Genomic DNA, 22,875 nt, shown 5'->3' with positions numbered 1-22,875 from the left:
CTCTAATTGAACTTGAAAACTACTCAAAAAATAGGGAAATCATTTCTAGTACTGGAAACCTACCCAACCACTCCTGGCTAGTGAGGTCATGGATCTTAGAGGAAAACCTTCTAATCTGCTACTTTCCTAACTGCATCCTAAACACTTATCCTTGTACCCACAAATAAGTGCAATTTATCGGTCCTCATTAAAGAAGCTTCTCTGCTGCATATGGAAACTGTCCAGGAATACAACTGACTTCTTACAGTGAAAGGCTGGCTTTTCTGGTAATCTCAGGAAGAGGGCAGAGTGCCTGTTCAGATCTCTTGATTCACCACTGAACTAGCATTTCTGGCCAGTCTAATAAGCTAATAGCACTGTTTCCCTACAGAAGTCTCTTACCTGTAGTCTCTGTATGAGGTTTCCTGTTCTGAGTACCTATGTAAACAGAAACATGGTAGTTATCCTCTCTATCAAAATGTCCTTAAGTTTATCTATATTGTAGTATCTTATCTTTTTATAGCTGAATAATACTCCATTTGTGTGTTCATATGTGTACCACATTTGTATGTTCACCTTCCTGTTGGTGGATTCCTTGGTTATTACCACCTCCTGGTTATTGTGAGTACTGCTATGAATACATACTTAATGAATATTTATGGTCTTATTTAAAAATGCCTATTTGAGTCTTTTGCTCTTTTTTCTTTTAATTTGTAAATTGTCCTTTCTCTTAATGGCATCCCTTTGATGCACAGAAGTATTTTTAATTTTTATAAGTTTTTCATTTCTGTCTGTCTGTTGTCTTTTTCATATTTTTGAGGGAAGGTCTCACTCTGTAACCCAGGCTAGCCTAGATTTCACTCTACAAGAACATATTTGTAGGCCACAGGAGCCTTCATGTTATAAAACTAGATTTGTTTAACCCCAACCCCTGGGATATTTTTTAACTGTAACAATATAGTATGATATGTGTATGTCAGGGGGTACCTATTACCTCTAACCCCCCAAATTGGAGATAACTTTGAATATAACAGTTGGAGAAGTAGGTATAAAATCTAAAGAAAAGATAAGAACATATATAGCCATATACAAATAATCATAAACACATGGAAGATCATAATAAATTTGTGAAATTTCATTCCAAACCACATACCTTCAAGCAGTCGCTCTGCCATGATGGTCAGGAAGGGATATAAGCAAGGAAAAGACTGTGACACATTCAGGAGTCCTGGGTTCCCGTCTAAGCTCTGCTAGTAGCTTTGTTAGATAGACCCATAACACTTTATCTGTCCTCATTCCCCATCTCCAAAGTGGCTCCTTTGGCCATATTGGTCCTCCTGTGTTTATAAAAGTATATGAAAAACAGGTGGAATGTTGAGCAATGGAGCTGATGGAATAGAAAGCAACATTTAAGGAAGAGGAGCGTGTACCTAACCCTGATAAGTGCACTCTTCAACAAAATGACGATGATATCACATGTGAATTATCTGGCCTTCTTTGTATCCCCAGTACAATTGTCATAGCAAATGTAAAATTGATACTTAATGAATATTTGTGGCAAGAAGAAAAGAGAAAAACAGAGCAGAAAGGATGGTGACTAGTTGGTTTAGGAAGTCCTCTACAACAGATGTGTATTTAATGGTCTTTTGTATTTCCAAGTCTGTTTTAGAACACAACTGTTTGCTTAGAGTACTTGTATTGTGAACTATAGTTGTACTTAAATGGCTTTCAGCTGATACAGCATGTCCCTTTGTAGAATGTACATAGTATCATAACAAGTCAGTCCTGCCCAACCAGTTGACTACATTGATTTGTAGTTGCTTTGTAGAAGAGCTATACCCTTTTTCCTATTTTCACTGCAAACAATTAATGCTTTGTGCCTAAAAAGATGATTGTTTATCCAGCATATACCTGGAGCTGAGAATGTAACTCAGTATTAGATCCCGTGCTTAGCATGTGCAAAGCCCTAGGCCTAATCCCCAACATTAAAATAAATAAATGAAAAAAGAATCCAAGCCTGGTGGCACATGCCTGTAATCTTAGCAATTAAATGGTGGAGACAATAAAAATCAGTTGTTCAAGGCCAGTCTGTACTGCATGAAGCCAATACCAAAATAAAAATAAAAATCCAAGCATGGTGGCTCATGCCCTTAATACCAGCATTTAGAAAGCAAAAGTAGGCATATCCAGGCATAGCCTATGTGTTTGAGGCTAGCCAGCCTGGTCTATATCCAGGCTAGCCAGAGCTACATAGTGAGAACATGTAAAAGAAAGTGAGAGGGGAGGAGGGAAGGGAGGGAAGGAGTGGAGATATAACTCTGTAGATTAAGTATTTGCTGTACACGTGGATTTCAAGTTAGATACGGAACCCACATAAAAAGCCAGTCCTGGCAGTGCATATCTATAACCCCAGGACTACGGGAAGAAGCAGGCAGTTCCCAAGGGCTTCTGGCCAGCGAGCCTAGCCAAATCAGTGAACCCAGATTTTGAGATACTTTCTCTTAAAAACTAATTGAGGACACCAGGCAACATGGCCAACAGAATCAACTAAGCAGAGCTCTTAGGGACTCACAGAGACTGAAGCGGCAATCACAGACCCTGTATGGGTCTGCCCTAGGTACTCTGCCGATATGTTACAGTTGTTTAGCTTGAGGTTTTTCTGGGACTCCTAACAGTGGGAGTGGGGGTGTCTCTGACTCTCTTGCCTGTTCTTTGAACTCTTTTCCTCCTACTAGGTTGCTTCATCCAGCTTTAATATGAGGGTTTGTGCCTAGTCTTGTTGCATCTTGTTATGTCATATTCGGTTGATATCCCTGGGAGGCCTACTCTTCTCTGAAGAGAAACAGAAGAGCAGAGGGGGAGGGGAACCTGAAGACAGGATGCAGTGTATGAGAGAAGAGTAAATAAAGAGGAACAAAACACTAAGGTTTAGCACAATAATGAAAGACACTTCACATCAACTTTTGGCCTCAACATGTGCATACACACCTCACACACACAAACAGGGCACATGTACACACATATACACACACAAACCGTTGCATAGATTTATTAAGTTTGTACTTACTAAACACCTTTCAGAAAGTATCAGCAGCATGTAAATTATAGCAGCATATAATATAGACAAGCTCTCTACTTTGTAGTGCTTAGAATTAATAGAAGGATCATATATTAAATAAATAACTATGTGATATATAATTGCAACTTAATGTTTTAAAGGAAAAACAGGATATTATGAAATCAGAGCTAATTTCAAAGAGGTAAAGTCAGAAAAAATAATGTCAATTTAAAATTTTAAGCATCCTAAGTATTTTCATAGCACATATTTCCATAGATATAGAAAGGGGCAAGATTATTCTTTTATAACTTGTTGATTTCATTCTAGAGATAGATAATTTTGAAAATATATTTATCCACAGGCACACAGGATCCATAAGAGTTCAATGCTTTAATTGATGTCTGAAAAGGAAAACATTTACCCATTCATGTAGAGTGCCATCAGCAGCACCAGGACGTGTGCACAAGTATGCTGGCCCACCCATTGCCTCCTCAGTTATGATGAGAAGCTGTAGATGAAAGATCTAAGTCCCATTCTGCATAAACTTGTGTCTGGGTTAAGGAGAGGTATTTACAGAGTAGTCAGTTCATTGAAGGAACATGTAGACAGAAACAAGAATATTCTTTGATGGGTGGATCAAATAACCATAAAACCTTTTAGTAGAATGGAGTAAAAGAACCTCAGCTGGAGTTAGTGAAAATATAAAGGAAAGTGTAGTTAAGAGTATACTGCAAAATATGACTCTAGTGGGTTTTAAGGCCCATTTTTATTTATGGTTTTTATTTACTTATTCCTGCATCTAGTTTTGCTTTATAATTATCTAAATATTGGAATTAGAAGGCCTAGACACTAGAGAGAGCACCTAAAAGGATGCTGGAGATAAACTCTGTCTCGAGTAAACATATAGTGAATTAGAAAGGGAAAGAAAGTATTAAGCCTTTTGAGATTTCTGTAACAAATCAGAAATGGGCAAATATTTGTGGCTGTGTATTTTCAACTTAATACAAGAGTGACTGAAAGAGAGACTTATATTCCTGGGTGCAGTTATTTGTTAAATTGAAGTACTTAGTCAAGCCTGGTAGTGCACATCTCTAATCCCAGGCAAAAGCAGGCTATACAGTGAAACCATCTCAAAAAATAATAATTTTAATAATAATAATAAAATACATGTATTTTGGATGTTCTGATGGATTTTACTAAAAAAATTTGTTAGTAAAATACTTTTTAATTTCATCTAAAATCAAGAGTTAATGTAGGTGGACAGTGTATACTCACTTTCGAAACCAAAGGTATTCTAAAAGAGGACCTGGAAATGATTCTGTCAGGCAAGTGCCACACAAGCATGAGGACCTAAGTTCAGATCCCCAGCACTCATTAAAAGCCAGGCTAATCAGTATAGTGTGTAACTCCAGTGCTGGGAGAGTGAAGGAGGGGTCCTAAGCTCATTGGCCAGCCAGCCTCTCATGTTTAGCCTTTCTGGTTCTCTTTTTCCATGTTACTATGTGTACATACATTATTGGCTAGGTTCTACATATGAGAGAGAACATGTAGTTTCTTTCTTTCTGAGATTGTATGATCTCACTTAATATTCTACATTAATTTTATCACATGCAAAAAAATGTAAAATAATTTTGACACAGATAACTTCTGTTAGCTACATGCTTAAGTATGAAATAGTAGGGAGCTACTTAATAACCAAAAGAAGAAAAATTTTGTCTAATAACTGAAATTTTAGGCATGTGTGAAATGAGGTTAACAAGAGTATTTTGCTTTCAGCCTTTTTAAAAATTTTCTCCCAGTCCTTAGTCCCAGTGCTAAAAATTTCCAAATCAGGAGAAAGGGGTAGAGGCACTCATAATTATGCAAATAAATTAAGTGTTCCTTGCTTTACTACAGTTCATATACTACTGCATTTGATTCTCACAATAGCCATGTCAGACAAATAGTATTTCAGTTTACCATAGAGGAAATGGAAGGTTTCTAGAGATGTTGAGTGGCTTATAAGTGGTCACATGGTTAGTTTATAAATGGAGCTAGGATTCAGATATTCTCATATTTTGCTATGTATTAGGTTGCTCATCTTGCTTGTTTGCTTAATCTGTATACTTTAAAAGCTCCCTATTTAACTGTAATGAGTTCATTTAGAAATAAAACAAGATGCTTTTCTTTTTTTCTCTTTTTAAAAAAAAAAAAAAAAGATGAAACTTTACCTGAACCTTTCATTTAAGGATGAACGTGAAGCCAGAGAGAATGTGAAGAGAGAGCAAGATGAGGCCTATCGCCTTTCCCTGGAAGCTGATAGGGCAAAGGTAGGTTTGGTCCGGTGTCTACTGGAATATAGGACTGGGTCCTAAATGGTCTTTGGTTGTCTGAATGCCCCCCACTCTCTTCCAATCACTTGACGCCCTAAAAAAATATTAAATTTTCTTTAGGAAAAGCTAGGTTCAGTTAACAGAAAATAATTCTACCCATAATTCCCATATTATCATTTATTTTGACAAAATAAGTTGTGTCAGAATAATAAAACAAAATGAGCCTAGTATCTATTTTATAATTAGTGTATGGTAGAACCCAACAGGGCTTTTTACATTTACTTACTACTGTGTTTGGGTGCCGGTGTTGTCTGTGGAGGTCAGAGGATGCCTTGAAGGAGTCAGTTTTCTCCTTCCACCATGCAGGTTCCAGGAATCTAACTCAGGGTGCCAGATGTGATGGCAGGCACCCTTCCTGCTGCATCACTCGCCTGTCCAGATGTTTGGTTGAGTGACTACTATGCTGTTATGTTTGGAAACAGTGACTTGTTCTGTGCTTCGTGAGCCACATGCTGCTGTATTGGGTATGAAGAAGCCTTGTTTGTGTCCTCAAAGACTGATAACTTGGTAAAATGGCTTCAGTCAAGACCATGGACTGTTTTCCCCTTAGGCAAGTCCCCACAAGGCATCAGAGAAACACTGAAGTTATGAGTGTTCATGAACTGGAGGTTCAGTGGGGGGGGGATCTTTCCAGCTTTTTTGAAGAACCGGCAAATGGGAACGTGCTGGGAAAGCTTTCCTCTAGGTGATTTGAGTGAACTGTACAGAGGGGAGGGAGAAGGGCAAGCCCTTGTCCAGAGCATGTGGTAGCGTAACGACACACTGTTGTGACTAAAACTTAAGATTTGTGCCAGAGTGTGAGCAGAAAGTATCAAAATTTGGGGACAAGATATATGTTTGGGTGTGGGGTTGGTGGTGGTTTGATCTGGTTTGGTTTCGTTTGGTTTTAGAGACAGACTCTGTCTCTTTGACTGACCTTTAACTTGCTATATAGCCAAGAATAACCCTAAACTTCTGATCCTTCTGCTGCCACCTCCAGAGAACTTGGATCCACACATGTGCCACCATGTTCAGTTTATGCTTTGTGGTGCCTGGGTTCAAACCAGAACTTCATATATTACTAGGCAAGCATGCTGCCAACTCGGCTATATATGCCTAGCCTCTGAAGGCTCTTAAATACCTCCTTACACATAGCCAACTATGTTGTTTGACCAAGAATCCAGCATATCAGAAAACTTCTTTCTGTAGTTTTCCATTTCCATTTTTAGTCTAGAAAGAAATATTACTATTACCATACTGCCCGTGTATATTATGTTGAATAAACTCTTTATATATAACTTGTTCCCCCATTTTCCTTTTTTCTCCCAGAGTAGAAGCCACCCAATAATACATGTAATACAATAAAAAAAAAAACTTATACTGAAATTCAATACTATTAAACATTTATCACAATCCTATATGAGCTTGTTTCCTTTGTTTTATTGTTTTTATATAAGTGTTTATTAATGTCCTTGTCCAAATATCAACAGAGAGAAGCTCATGAGAGAGAGATGGCAGAACAGTTTCGTTTGGAGCAGATTCGCAAAGAGCAAGAAGAGGAACGAGAGGTAGGACATGATTTCAGAAGAAAATTCTGTTGTATTTGATAGTGAGGCTATTAGTATTTTTTAAAACACATTTGTGCTTTTTCTGGGCCAGTTTTTGTTTAAAAGACCTAGCCTGTCTTTAAAAGAATCATTCTGTTCTAGTATATGGAACTCTTAGAAAAAAAACTTAATACAATTAGATTCGTGGTTTTCTTTTATCTTTGTTTTCTGTCCCTATTTGTTGGCTTAAATAGGCACGTCCTATCATTCTTAGAGTTTCTTACCCTGAGAATGTAACAACTGTTTTTCTTTCCCCAGATTTTACCCATTAAACAATTACAGTGCTACTTCTATAATGTCTTGCATTGGGCCCCTAGATAGATGTGTTCAGCTGATATTTTCCTTTTGAGTTTATGTCTGAATCAATATAAAGTTTATCCTCACTCACTGTGCTTTTTTTACTCTGTACCTCACAGTCTTAGTAGATAGTGATGCACATGTGGGATCTGGGCTGCTCTGCTTCACAGTCTTTAGAATGTAGAATTACGCTAGAATAGTAAACGTTGTGATAGATGCCTGTCTAAGAACAGTAGGGATAAGGGAACAGCATCAAGCGATTCTTTCACTGCAGGGAAATTAGAATGCTTTTCTAGGCATGAGGTCAATAACGTGATTCACTTATCAAAAAGAAGTTATCTGACAAGTTCTGAAAAGCCTAGAGGTCTAACTGAGAAATTGTGTTACTTATCATTCTTGGTAAAAAGGTACCAGACTTTTTTTTGTTCACGTATTTCACCTATGTTTTACTCTGGACGTGTCTACACTGCTAGTGGCCAGCAGATAGCCTGTCTAGTTTTACTTATCTTTTTCTTGTTTGTTTTCTTTTTCTTTTCTTTTTTTTTTTTTTTTTTGGAGCTAGTACTCCGCCCCCAAATTAAAAAATAACAACAACAAGAATTTATAGAATGCAGCAAGGGAAACAAATGATAATAAAATGTTTTCTACCTACAACAACAAATTAAATCTTGGGACTATATCACGTGTCCGCAAATAAGAGGAAATTAACATGGAAAAGAATGTAGTAAGTGGCATAGGATGAATAAAAGCAAAATATTTTGGGAGTAACTAACAGAAAAAAGTCTTTCATAGCTTTAATAATCAGAAAATATATGAAGTAGTATTTGAACCAGGTCTTGAATGATGTGTAAAATTCATTATCACCCATGTTTTGATACTTCCTGAGTATCTGCTACTTAAGCCCTGATTCTCATTGTACTGCATCTGTCCCTTACAACTCTGTGAGCTGCTTTGAATGTGCTTATTCAATAATCGTGAGAGCAAGGCAGAAGGATAGAAATTTCTCTTCACAAGTTAAGAAAAATGAAGCCCAGTGGTTCATGTGTAAAACTAGAAACAGCTGAGATTCTCATCTAGATCCTTGTGACTATGGAACTCATGCCCTCCCACATACTCCATTCTAGTCTAAGCCATGTGTCATTGTGTGTGTCTGTAGTAGTCATATATTAGAAATTTGCTAGACACTAGATACAGAGAATTACCCACTGTTCTTTTAAACTAGTTCACGGAATGCTAATGCTGAGATGACTCATCAAGGAAAGGTCCTTGTCCCCAAGCCTGACTACTTGAATTTGGTCCTTGCACCCTACATGGTGGAAGTAGAGAACTGACTCCCACAAGTTGTCCTCTGACTGCCACATATGTCATACACACACACACACACAGTTAATTAATGTAAAAAAATAAATGTGGTTTTAAAATTTTTAAAAACAGTTTAAAACTTGAGATTCCCACTCTTTTACACCCTCTTTCACACATGTACTTTCTGTCCCCTCCCTCACCCCATATTTAGGTTTGTTTTGTTTTTTAGTTAAGATCGTATTACATAGCTCTGGCCCGAACTTGCAATATAGACTAAGCTGATCTTGAACTCGGAGATCTACCTGCCTCTGCCTTTTAAGTACTGAGATTACAGATATGAGCCACCATGCCCGCCCTTTTTTTGTTGTTTTTGTTTGTTTGTTTGTTTGTTTTAGGATATTGTCAACCGTACTAGCTTGCTCATATGTCAAGAGTATATGACTTGGGCTGGAGTTAACTCAGTGGTTAAGAGATTGCCCTACCAGAGGGCCTAGGTTCAATTCCAAGTGTCCACATAGTGGCTTGTAACAATCTTTAACTCTAGTCTTAGGGAATCCAATGACCTCTTCTGAATTCTGCAGACACTGGGCACTCATGTGATACACATGGAGGCATAACACTCATATAAAATCAAATTTATTTTTTAAAAAATTCAAGTACATAAAAATTCACTACATTGAATTCTGTATTGATAGCATTGGTATATATACTTTCTTCTAATAATTTACGTAATTTACCCTGAACTGAAATTTTCTTTTTTTAATATTTATAAGGTCTATAGAAGACCCCACATATATGTAAATATCCCCAAACCAGAAACTTCTGAAATCTAAAGCATTTCAGATAAGAAATAATTCTGCCTGTATATGTATTCCAGTCATTAACATGTAAAAGGATAGAAATCAGGGAAGGGTACATGTTACATTGCAGTGGTCATTCCTTGCATTTTTCCCATTGATGTTTTCCCACAAAATACAAGTTTTGGCAATGCTGTGCTCTCAAACTTCCCTCATTATCTGTTACAGAGGTTGGTCTTGTAAAGACTATTCCAACCTTACCCTCATTTTCTGTTGTTTGTTTTCATGGAATGTCTGTTAACCAATTGCAGCACGCTAGTATGCCACGAACCACAGTGCTAGGAACTAGCTGCTGGTGGTGCAGCCTCTGAGACCCAAAAAGGTTATGGCTTGCCTGTTGTCACCAAACTGATTGAACATACAGTCTTGATCAGAAGTTATGTCACCTGACTTTTCATAGTAACACTGGCAGCCTTCTAAGTAGAAATCACAGTCCATTATTACATTGAGAAACAAAAGGAGTTTTGTTATTTCTATTGTCTCTGGTATTTCAAGACCCTTTTCAAACATGAACAGTCAAATTGCCTTATTCACAAGGAAATTCCCGAGTAGTTGATCTCATTTTTCTCTAAGCAGCTGTTAGAATGAAATTAGTGAAATATATAAAGATATATTGATTCAGCCCTTGACCATAATAAAAGAAGTAATGGGTATTCTGAAGGGAAAAAGACACAAATATTACAACAGAAAACTTTCCATTTTACTAATTTATATGTACCCTTTGAAAAAGGATTATTATTCTCTCATACAATACATCCCAACTACAGATTCCCCTCCCTCCACCCCTCCCAGTCTAAAATCAATTTTAAGTGATATGTATAAATACTTGTAATTCAAAGAATTTTAAAAAGAGTGATAGATGTAAAATTATGGACAACTGGAAGAAGATAAGCGAAAGGTGATATGGCATGTTGACAAGAAACTCAAGAGAGGACCCAGTACATGTATCAGAGTCTGTACATTTGCTCAAAGGGAGCCAGTGCCTTCTATATTTCTCTTGAGCTAAAACAAAGAAAGATATGATCGTTTCAAAGTCCCACTTCATGAGTTTAAAATGAGGTAATATAACTTGTATCTCTAAGGATACCGTAGATTTTCCTACACCAGAGCCTTAGAGTAGTGATTCCTCTAGTCCTCTAAGGGGAATCTGTGTGGCGAACATGTGGTCCACAAGAGCAATGATAGCAAGTCATTGTGACATTGCCTGACAGATGTTTTCATGTAATTCACATCGTAAAGCCAAAGTGTACTGTATTTCACATATTTCTAGCAGTCCAGTTTTAGAGGTGAGTCTTACAGTGCCTGTCGAATGTATAAACTATTGTCATCCAGAAAATCTTTCTTTGCCGTTAAGTTTTTGGCAAGTAGAGAAAAGATCCAACTGAAGTTTTAATCTGTTGAGCAGATGCGTATCTTTTTTTGGGGGGGGGGCGGGGTTCAAGACAGGCTTTCTATGTGTAGCCCTGACTGTCCTGGAACTAGCTCTGTAGACCACACTGGCCTTGAACTTATAAAGATCCGCCTGCCTCTGCCTATTAGTGTTGGGATTAAAGGTGTGTGCCACCACTGCCCAATTTATCAGTATTATTTTAAGTCATTTATAATTATTTATAAATCTGTTGCTATGATTACTTACATAACTTACTATGTTATATTTGTAAAATATAGTCCAGCCCTCAAGGAGCTTATTATCTAGTGCAAGAGGTGAACAAATATAAATAACTAGAAGAAAAGATAGTGTATATTATAAAATTATTAAAACGAGAGTACTGAAAATGTGTGGAGGCGGGAGATGGGTGCTAAAGGTAAAAAGGCACAAGAAAGATTTCACAGAGGGCCAGGGTGGCCAGATACCCAGCTCTGTATGAAGCAGAGTAACACTTTGATTGAGTTAATTATTGGATGGCGGTCCAGGGAAGGCTTTTGTTGTAAATAAATGGAGAAAGGCACATTTTACTAAAGAACACTACATAGACAAACTTAGAGAACAGTTCACTTTTGGAGCTATGCTTAAAAAGGCCACATTTTGAAGAATTAATGATGAAAAAAAATTGACAAAATTGTTCAGTTTTATCAGTTTTTTTTCAAAGTTATACTTTTCCCCAGCTACTCAAAATTATTTATTTTTTAAGCTTTGATGTCTCCTGTAGTAGAAAACATCAAATAATGTTAAAGGCAAGAAAAGAGAAATTATATTAGAAGCCTTGACAAGTTCACTTGAGATTTTTATTGCCGCCCCATCATCTGCACTTGCATTGCTAATAAATATCACAGATTTCGTCTGTCTAAAATCTTAAAACTGATCTCACCCTTCCCTCCCAAAGCTGCCTTCTGTACTTTCTGGCCTTGCTTAGTAAATGGAAAATATTTCGGTAGTTTGAGCACAAGCCTTGGTGTCCTCCTTGATTTCTGTCTTTCCCATTCATATGTAATAATTATATGTTTTGACCTACTTTAAAAATACTTCCCAAGCCAGGCGGTAATGGTGCACGCCTTTAATCCCAGCATTCGGGAGGCAGAGGCAGGTAGATCTTTTTGAGTTCGAGCCCAACCTGGTCTACAAGAGCTAGTTCCAGGACGGGCACCAAAGCTACAGAGAAACCCTGTCTCAAAAAATAAAAATTAAAAAAAAATACTTTCAAACTCAAATGTTTCTCCATTGACTGCTCTTACCAAACTTACCCAAAGACCACCTAATTTGAGTCCATGCTTCTATTTTTACCTTCCACAGTCTTAATGAAGCCTTTAAAATATAATCGTTGTGTTATGCTTCTTATATTAACTTCACACCTCTAAATAAGAGCTAACATCTTACATTGATCTCAATTGTTTGTTTCTCTGTAGAATTTTGCCTAGAAACTGAAAAACTGTTCCTGAAGTGTATATGAAGAAGAAATAGAACTGGAATGGTCAAAATAATGATGAAAAAAAAAAACAAAATTGGAGGGCATGCTATCAGAATTCAGGACTTTATAAAACACAGGAGAAAAGGTCTTCATGACCTTAGGTTAGGCAAACATTCTTTAGCTCTGACACCAAAGTCATGATCCACAAAATAACAAGTCTTAGGGCTAGAGAGATGACTCAGTGGTTAAGAGTAGTTTATTGTTCAGAGGTCCTGGACTCAATTCCCAGGTCCTGTGGTAGGCAGTTCTCAACTACCTGCAAGTCTGGCATATGGAGGGTCCGATGCCCTTCTGGCCTCTGTGGGCAACTACACTCATATGCTCATACCTAAACACAGACATAAAATATAACCTTTTTTATTTTAATAACTTAAGAAAACTGACATGGGATAATGCTATTTTGTACACTGTAAAAACATGTCATTTGTATTGGTTTAATGAAACACTGATTGACCATTAACCAGACAGGAAGTATAGGCAGGGTGATCAGACTAGGAGAATTCTGAGAAGGGGAATGGCAGAGATGCAGTCACCAGCCAGTTGCAGAGGGAGCAAGATGAGAATGCCTCACTGATAAAGGGTAACAAACCATGTGACTAAACATAGATAAGAATTTAAGTTGTAAGAGCTAGTTAATAATAAGCCTGAGCTAATAGGCCAAACAGTTTATAATTAATGTAAGCCTCTGTGTGTTCCTTTGGGACTGAACAGCTGTGGGACCTGGTGGGACAGAAGCTTCTGTGTACAGAAGACTCTAAGACTTTATTAGAATTACGATTCTGTGCATTGGGGATATGGATAAATGGTAAGGTGTTTCCCTCACAAATACAAAGCCCTGGTTAAGTATCCAGTATCACATATATCCCACATGCATATACATGGCAGGCTTATCGTCTGTAAATTATATTAACGTAGGAGTAAAATCACTAAATGGCTTTCTCAAGCTGAATATATTCTAAATGTACCCTTTGTTTTCCCTCTACCCTTCCTCATTCTGTTCCAGACACATTGCTATTGTGCTGTTCTTTAGCGTACCAGTCCCAAAGCCTTGATGTTTGCTGTGCCTCCTGCCTGTAATACTTTGTGACCCAAATGCTGATGTGGCTTCCACTCTTGTTAGGCTTTTTCTTATTGTGGCTTACAGTGTTGTAAACTGTGGTCTTCCTCCATTGTTCCAGCATTTCCCCCTTCTGTGTAATTAATGTATTGTGTAATTAATAGGCACTCATTTTCCTATGTATGTTTTCTTGCCTTGATGTTTGTCTTCACTCTACTGAAAGGTGAAGCTCCATTTAAGCAGAATTTTTTTGTGCCATTTTTTTCCTTTGTTCTTTTTCTGTCATCTAAAACAGTGCCTAACACAGCAAAAGACTCAGCAAGAATTCATGGAATTAATGTTAGCTTTAGACTGTTTAACACTGCAAATTATTATTTGCTACATACTTACTAATAAAAGACTAGAATATAATGTGCATATATTTTCATACATGTGTGTGCAAATGTATTAAGCCAGTCTTTGCGTGTGGTTATAAAAGTTTGATGAAAGAATATATTTTGTTTCTTTTTTTTAAAAAAAAAATATTTTTAGTCTTAAGAGACAGGGTTTCTCTGTCTAGCACTGGCTGTCCTGAAGCTCACCCTGTAGACCAGGCTGGCCTCAAACTCACAGAGATTTGCCTGTATCTTCCTCCCAGGTGCTGGGGTCAGCTGTATGCTCCACTACCCATGAAACTGTGGTTTTTATGAGTATCTGTTTTCAGTGCCTAATTTCACTTCATAAAATGTCTCCATTTCTCATTGTTCAGATATAAATGCTTTAAGTAAAAAGATATTTTTAACTGTTCTATAGAATAGTTTATATTTCCTAAACCAGATTTTTTTTTTATCACAAACCTAAAATAATGCAAATAAAGAAAAATCCTATATTTATTGAGCAAACTAAATGAAGTTCAACAGTGCTATTTACAATGACTGTTTGAGTTTAGGTGTCCTTTATGTCATTGTTTTAAAATAGTGTTTGCTTACACAAGTCCTTTGAATTTAGTATATTTGAGACTGGGCTACTGCTGTATTTTTGTCCTTTTTGCCAATGAAACTGTTAGTTATTCAGAAGCAAGGCAATAGTGGACTTACCTACTATTTCTTCATTGTTTTCCACATTGGTCCACTAGTGTGGGATATCTGAGGTTTGCTTTATTGTGCAGAAAAGCCATGGAGACTGCTTACATTGAAGAGCAGATACAGTCTGCTCAATGACTAAACTAATGGGCTACTGTTGTCTATTCTTCTAGTATAATCCCTGAGTTCAGACACTAATGTAGCATCTGGTCCTGCACAGGGAAATGTCAAATAAAAAGCAAGCTGGCAGGTGGGTAAAGAGAAAGCAGGAAAAGCAGGAAACACTGAGTTAATTTCTGATTTGATGTTAAAAAGGAATAATTGTAACAACAATAGCAGCAACTGTCCTTAATTGTTCACAAGGTTATGTTCAACCTGAGACACTTGTCACCAGCTAAGTGCTGGCTAAGTATCAGCACTAAGCGTATTTTAAATACAACTGTGTTTTACACAAGGACTTTGTAAGGAAAATGTAACTTTGGGAATCAAACTCAGGCAGTGTTCATGGTAGGCAGGTACTCGACCACTAAGCTATGTATATACCCTTGGCCCTGGCGATTTTTCTTATACGTGTAGTCTGAAAGGCTGTTACTTATATTTCCTTCTCTGTCTGTCATAATAGGAAGCCTGTATTCCTAATGATGTTAAAGCCTTTTTAATGTATTTATTTTGTTAGGTGGCACATGTGGAAGCCAAAGGACAACACACAGAAGTCAGTGCTTTCCTTCCACCATGTAGGTTCCAGGGATCGAACTCAGGTCACCAAACTTGGGCAGCAAGTTCCTATTGAGTCATCTCATTTGCTCAGATTAATGGTTTTTAAAATTAGGTCTTGGAAGTCAGGGTAATGACAGCCTTTGAAGACAGGGAGCAGGTGGGAAAAGGACATAGTTCTAAGATAATTGATCGGTGCAAGTTTTATAGCTATATCAATGCTCTGAAAATTTACCAAGTTACACACAATGCTTGGGCAGTTTTATTTATGTATGGTACTTTAATAAAATATTTAAGCAGTTTCACATACATTGCTAAACAAAAATATAAAACTTAATATAACACCAGTTCACGTATTGTAAAAAACAATTAAAATGCATGCTTTTCTAAAGACATGCATAAAATTAATAGAGATTATCTAGGGTGGAAGAAGTTCTTGGAAATAGTACTAGCTACATAAGATTGTGAATATATTTAATGCCACTGAAATATACACTTAAAAACAATTTAAATAAGGGCAGGCGAGATGGCTCAGCAGGTAAAGACAGATGCCACCAAACTTTATGACCTGAGCTCAATCCTCTAGAACCTACATACTGGAGGGAGAGGAGCAATTCCTGCAAGTTGTTGTCTGGTATCCACATACATACAGTGGTATTCAGGCACCCACATATTATGCATAACATACAAAATAAATATAAGTCTTGTTTTTAAAAAGTTGAAATGTTTTAATAAATTGATTTAAGCACTCATGTTTCATGATTAGTTTTCAGTTTTATTTTTTCTACTTTCTCCCTCCCTCACTCTCCATAATTCTATCTATGCCCTGTTTTAACACTCAATTTTTAATCTACTTAGGCTATCCGACTCTCCTTAGAACAAGCCCTGCCTCCAGAGCCAAAGGAGGAAAATGCTGAGCCTGTTAGCAAGTTGCGAATCCGAACCCCCAGTGGCGAGTTCCTGGAGCGGCGTTTCCTGGCCAGCAGTAAGCTCCAGATTGTCTTTGATTTCGTGGCTTCCAAAGGATTTCCATGGGACGAATTCAAGTTACTGAGCACCTTTCCTAGGAGAGATGTAAGTTCCCTTCCTATCTCAAAGAGTGCTTTCAGCTCATGGGGGCCAGAAGGAGACCGTGAAAAACCAAATGATGAAGGCTACTGTAAAATACCTGAAGTCTTTCTTGGTTCTGTATACTTCCCACCTCAGCCTGTGGAGAGGGTGGGTTTCCTAGGCCAGCAGATGTATCTAGAGACCTATATTTTTTTTTAAAAAAATTAGATGCCAGATCTTTCTTCTGTTGCTTTCTAGGTGTATACTTATCCTAAGAGGCTATCCTAAGGTCTCATTTATATATCTCAGGGTATGACTATGGATTGTGCTTAATAGATGAATTATTAGAACAGGATCAACACAAGTACAGGTTCACTAAGAATGTGTTATGTTAAGCAAAGATTACTCTGTTTTTTGATTGTCTTACCAGCCTTGAGGATGGTCGCCTATAGTCATAGTATATCTGTTTTATAGCAAGATACTTAATAATATTATACTATTCTGGGGCAAAGTGGAAATGTACAGTTAATTAGATTCACTGATGATTAAGTGGTTGTGAACAGAAGATGTTGTCTATCGTCTCCATGGAGGGAACTGACAAACTGTGTATTTAATCCTTTCCTATATATCATATTTATTAACAATACAAATTGATATCAGATTTTTGGATTATGAAAAATAATATCAAAAGAACTTGAAAATATTGAAACTTTGGACAAAGTAAAGCTACTGGATTTTATAGAAATATATAGAGGTGCATACTTTTAGCAGTTGTGATTGAATTAAGATAAATATATACTAGCAATGTACTATGAATGCTAACAGAAAAGGTAGCTGCATTTTTAGAGGTGTAAGCTGAGCTAGATACTAACTAAATGGTCCTCTTCAACTCTACACTAAAATAAACTGAATTCTATGATAAAGTAAACTACCCTAGTATACTATAGGCCCCTTGGAGAAGTTAAAAATCCTTAACAGTCTAGTCCCAACCTTATTTCCATCAGCAGGAGATAGGAGATTGCTCACTATTCAGTAAGGCACGGGCACTCTTGTGCTGCTATGCTTTATATACTCTCTTAACATCTCCTCACTGTCTGTCCTATTTGAACTCACATTTTAATGCCAAGCTCAAACACCAATCTCTGTGAAGCCCTCCCTTTTCTTGCAAGCTATGTACCATTGCAACTTATGCATTCTTTCCTCAATAGCACTTGCCTTGTTGTTGGATAATGAGTAGAGACAATCATATCACATCCACATCCCTCGCTGCTACAGTTCTTACCATAGTGCCTCATATGTGAACTTCAGTAACTGTTGTCAAATATAGATAGCCTCAGACTCTCTTAAGTCTCTTGTTCCTTATTGAGTGACAGATTCTATTCCAATTCAGAACAGATGCCCTAGGCCCACCCAGATTCCAATCCTAAACCCAGAAAGCCCAGGACTCTAGGCCGCCTAGAGTCATAGATGATCTGAGAGTTAATGGCACTTCATCCCTCTCTGAATGCTCTTTCAAGTCGAATGACTAGTGTTTTTACAAAGCTGCTCTGTAATAGCCATCTGTGTCTGCAAGGATTAGGATCTAATTTGTAAAAGTCATCTTAAATTACAGCCAAACTAAAGACTGTTAAAAAGCACATCTTAAGTCCTTGCCTCTTTAATAACAAATAATATGAGACTTAACTATAGGAGTCTTATTGTGTCCTGAGCCCTTTCTCCACAAAGCAGAGGCTGGTTTCTCACCAGAGGATCTATTAAATGCTCTTCTGCGCCCTTGTCTCCCCCCACAATGAAAACATTACTTCATATTAAGATTTCCCAGCTGTCCAAGTATTTGCTGAATGTCTGCCGGCTATTATACTTCTGAACTGAGCACTGTGGGATAACCAAAGTAGCAGCAGGCATCAGACCTTCCCCAGTAAAGCCGGTTGTCAAAATGGTTTTAGAGTGGGTTCTGTTTGCATTTTGTTAGTGAAAGTCACTAGGAAAAAGGAAATATTTCCTTCCAGAGCTTGAGTCAGTGCCGCAGACTTCACTGTCCCATTTGCCCTGTGAGAGTCCTAAAAGATGAGCAATGGCACTGAGCCTAGTTCCTGTCTGGATCTGTAGTGGCCCAGACACAGGTTTTTGCTAGAAAACTGTCACTCCTGCTGCTTGGTATAAGGTTATCAGTAACACTCTATCTTCCTTTCCTCTGCCACTTCCTATGCTCTTGCTCTTTCTTCCTTTCCCGCTCTCGCCTTTCAGTTCCTAGTTTACATTTGGCATCTCCTTCCCTTTCCTTCTATTCTCTTTCTATTCTTTCTGATTACTTTATCCCACATCTCTTGACTTCTCTGGTCTTCTATTGTCAGCTCTTAATCACATTACTTGGAGGAATTCTGCCTACAAATAGTAGGTTTGTTTCTATTTTTACAGTGATTAGAAGTAGTTTTTAGGAAAGGATCGTGGAAAATTGCAAGCAAACTCCAGCACCTGTGTCCAACTTGCGCTCTCGCGCTCTCTCTCTCTCTCTCTCTCTCTCTCTCTCTCTCTCTCCCACGAGGCTGCCCTTGAACTCACAGATCCACCTGCCTCTGCCTCCCAGGTGCTGTGAATAAAGGTGTGCATTACCACTGTCCACCACTTGCCTTTTCAAAAGACAAAATTACAACAAATTTCCTTATAAATTTAAATAGTTTTTGTTTGTGATTAATAAATCACAAAATAGAATGTGAGCATCCACTGAGCAGTAATAGGACTGTGGGTTTCATAAATTGGAAATGAGGAAACAGGATAATCAGGAGGGAGAGTGAGGAAAATGCTTGACTGTGTTACTTTTTTGTCAGTGTTAAAGCAGAGAGCACATCCCTTATCCTGACTCAGTTAGACTGGATTCAGGGAAAGCATCTATTTAGCGATCTGTTTGTTTCCTTAAAGGTTTAGTTTGATTATAGATCATGGAACATGAGTGATTCCCCTTCAGTTTGTTGTACCCTGTAGGAACTTAGTCACTTAGTGAGCAAGAACACATGGATCCCTGAGCTTCCTGTGCCAGCCTAGCCTACTGGGCAAACTCCAGACCAGTGAGAGGGCAGTCTCAGAAGACAAGGTAGATAGTTCCTGAGGCACTGTGCTGGCTTTGTCAACTCAATACATCTGGAGTCGTCTAGGAAAGGGAAGCTTCAGGTGAGGAACTGCCTCCATCAGATTGGCCTCTAGACAAGCAGGTGGGGAATTTTCTTAATTAATGATTGATGGGGGCAGACAATGAGGATAGTATCAGCTCTGGACAGGTGGTCCTGGGTTGTGAAGGAAAGTAGTCTAAGTAGAGAAGGGGAGCAAGCAACACTCCTCCCTAGCTTCTGCTTCAGTTCCTGCCTTTGAATTCCTGCCCTGATTGCCTTTTTTACAGACTGTAAGCTGTCAGATGAAGTAAACCCATTCCTCCCCAAGTTACTTTTGGTCATGGTCTTTATGACAGCAACAGGAAGTCAGAGTAGGACAAGAGCTAGCGTTGCCTTCTGGCTCACACATACACAACACACACACACACATGCACACACAAAAACAAAAATCCGGGAAAACAGAAAAGTTTGAAGTGTTTCAAGATGTGTTTTAAGACTGTAAAAACTTGTACTTTTTTATTCGTCCGCTGAGTCCTAGTTCTGCTTGGTTCTTACTCTTACCACTTTCACACACCTCAGTTTCTTCAGTGCAGGTCTGGAAAGTCTCATCCACGCCAATGGTGTAATCTCCAAGTTACTATAAACCTGCATTTGCTTGTTTCCATCACATGTAGCATCTTACTGTGATAACTGAAGTGTTCACTGATAGTACTTCAGATTTTTTTGGCACTTCATTCAACTTTTAGAACACAGTAATAACATATGCATGCAAATATACTATCTTTGATTAAATATTATCACTGTTTCTTCTTGACAGTGTTTTCCATATAGTTAACATTTTTAAAAATCTAATTAGTTTTATGGATACCTGTGAGATGTTCCAATGCCCTTTGGAATATTCCAAACTTTGTCTGAGCTCATAAGACTTAATTTGGGGCTGGAGAGATGGCTCTTAAGCACTTAAGAGCACTGGCTGCTTTTCCAGAGGACCCAAGTTCATACCCCAGCACCCACATGGCAGCTCAAGACTATAATTCCAGTTCCAGGGGTTCTGACACACTCACACAGACAAAACACCAATGCACATAAAATAAAAATAAATTTTTCTAAAAGATTCTTTTTTAAAAATATGTAATTTATGTTTTGAATTAGGGAAGTTTGTCAGAAATTCCAAATGTTTAAATCTCTTCATTAAAATAGGATCACAGATCACTTCACAGATCACTGTGAGATAATAGTCCTTTAACTAAAGTGATAATTAGAAAAATCTCAAAAGGCACATGCAGAAAGTTACATAGTTGTAGATAAAACCTCAAAATGTACAGAACTCAGTTTTCTTAAATAATCAAAAAAAAAAAGACAACCGTGCACAAGGAATCATTTTGATTTAGACCAATTTCTAAAAGCAGCTTGGGCTTCCTATCAGGAACAGTCCCATACTGTGCAAACTTACCTCTGTGACAGAGAACCAGATTCTGCAGTGGTAAGGGAAGGCATCACAGAGAAGGTGAATGGAACCTGAGCAACACCAGAGAGGCTGCCCTGGGAAGTATCTCACAATCAATTCACTAAATGAGCCCGAGACAGCCTGCTTGATTAGTCCAGGAAGGGAGGTTTGGGCCAGTCAAAGCCATTTTGGTTGGACTAGTCATAACCTTCCTCTTAGCACCAGTCACAGTGGTCCTGCTAGATCTTCAGGGAAGGAAATGCTCCTCCTCTGGCTAAAGTGGACATTGTTGCAGGGTCATTGCAAGTTCACATGAGCTTCATGATCATGTGCGTGCACACACACACTCATTTTACATAGTACTTTATTTTCAAGTAAGTATGTTGTAGTTTGTTTGAACATCCCCCTACCCCATCTTCTCAGGCTTCTGTTAGCAAAAACTGATACAAACTGTTTCTAATATCCCTGGCTGCAGTATTTCTTCAGGAGTCAGAGCAATCAGCTATGCTGATTCTAGGAGTACACGTTCTTAAGGTGTCTGAGGAGTGTTCCAGGCACAAAGATAGTCCACCTAGCTATTTGACTAATAGTGCTTTTCCTCAGGTTGGCCAGAATAACAATGAAGAGTCCTACAGCTACTAATCGGGGAATCAAATTGCCCTATTACCAACATCTTTGTATGTTTATGAAAAGGAGCATTAGACCTTCTTCTTGCAGTAAGAATTTAGCTTCTTTAAAGCAATAATTTCACAGTGTTGTACCAATGCTTACACCTGCCTGCTCTCCCAGGAAAAGATAGATGTGATGTGGCCTCATCATCTGTATCAGTGTTTCCATATATTATATAGAATAGTAACTGACAGTTGAAACCCCAGCCCCTAAAGCCTGTGTTGTTTAATCCTAAAAAAGAAGTATTTTCTTAAATTTATCAGGAGTACCCAAGGCTACTTCTAGGTTCAGCAGTTTCCTTAATGCTTATCGAGCTGGTCATATAGTCATACTCACACCTATGGTGTGTTACAATAAAGGGATGAATGATAAAGTTGGCAGAGAAAAAGGTGTATGGGGCAGAGTCCTCTCCCGAAGGACAGAGATGGCATAGCAACACTTTGCAGTAGTATGTGAAGTGTTGCCAATCAAAGAAGTTTATTGGAGCTCTTTGCCCAGGGTTCTTATTCTGCCTCACTTTAGACCACACAACCAAAAGTATCCATGATATTCTCCATGGATATGTCAGTTTAAACTCTGTAAGTATTAGTTCTCGATAGATGCAGTTCAGCTGCTGTTGCATGCTGTCGATGGGTAGCTTCATGTTAACCCACACACCAGGCTTGGTCATAACCTGTTTCTTCAGTCTCTCCTTCTAAAATGCTTTCACTGTTTTCATTTAGTCAGAAGTCTGTAGATCAGTGGTGTCTTTGAGAAACTCACAGGCTTCAGCATATTGCCATAGTCAGGTGCACAACTTGTAGCAAAGGAAACAAAGCCAGCGAGAACTAGCTGTGTAAGTGGGACTTTCAGTCCTGCACTCTAACCCTTCTCGACACAAGCAGCTTTTCTTCTTCTGTTTTTTACCTATTTATTTTATTTTATGTGGTTGAATGTTTTGCATAAATGTATATATGTGTGTTTGTGCTTTGTGTGCTCAGAGTTCAGAAGAGGGTGTAGGATCCTCAGGAGCTGAAGTTGCTTATAGTTTTAAACCCCTACATGAATGCTAGGTATCAACTCTGGGTCCCCTGGAAGAGCAGTAAGTTCTCCTAACCTCTGGAGCATCTCTGTAGCCCGTTTTATTTTTAAAGATACATCTCAGATTCACTTCTGGAGTTTACTGCTGGGTGTATAGCAGAATTCTCAGCAGGCAAACTTGTAAGCATTTGACTTTGCTCTACCTTAACTAAGATCTGTAGCAAAATTTTAAAACAGACACATAATACTTAAAAGCACCAAGTAATTGTTTTCAAAGAAGACTTTTAAGACAGTCCATGGGAAACATAAGAAATGGTCATCTATGAGGTGATCAGCATATGTAGTCTACATTTGCCCCAAACTTTATATATTTAGAGCCTCAACAGTTGTCCT

General features: G+C 38.1%; 1 protein-coding gene across 3 annotated transcripts in view; it reads left to right on the top strand.

Moving 5' to 3' along the window:
* Faf1 (Fas associated factor 1) overlaps positions 1-22,875 on the top strand; it is a 303,421-nt gene that overhangs the window by 262,707 nt on the left and 17,839 nt on the right. For 2 of the 3 annotated variants that reach the window (XM_085686415.2, XM_085686413.2), the window contains exons 16-18: positions 5,236-5,346; positions 6,879-6,956; positions 16,048-16,263. In XM_085686415.2, the coding sequence (XP_085542541.1) occupies positions 5,236-5,346; positions 6,879-6,956; positions 16,048-16,263 (405 nt within the window). The remainder of the gene's footprint in view (positions 1-5,235; positions 5,347-6,878; positions 6,957-16,047; positions 16,264-22,875) is intronic. The other variant, XM_087904746.1, reaches the window with a different exon arrangement.

Source organism: Myodes glareolus, chromosome 3 (assembly GCF_982192425.1).
Source record: "Myodes glareolus chromosome 3, mMyoGla1.1, whole genome shotgun sequence".
Lineage (NCBI taxonomy): Eukaryota > Metazoa > Chordata > Mammalia > Rodentia > Cricetidae > Myodes > Myodes glareolus.
This window is presented reverse-complemented; position numbering and strand designations above follow the sequence as displayed.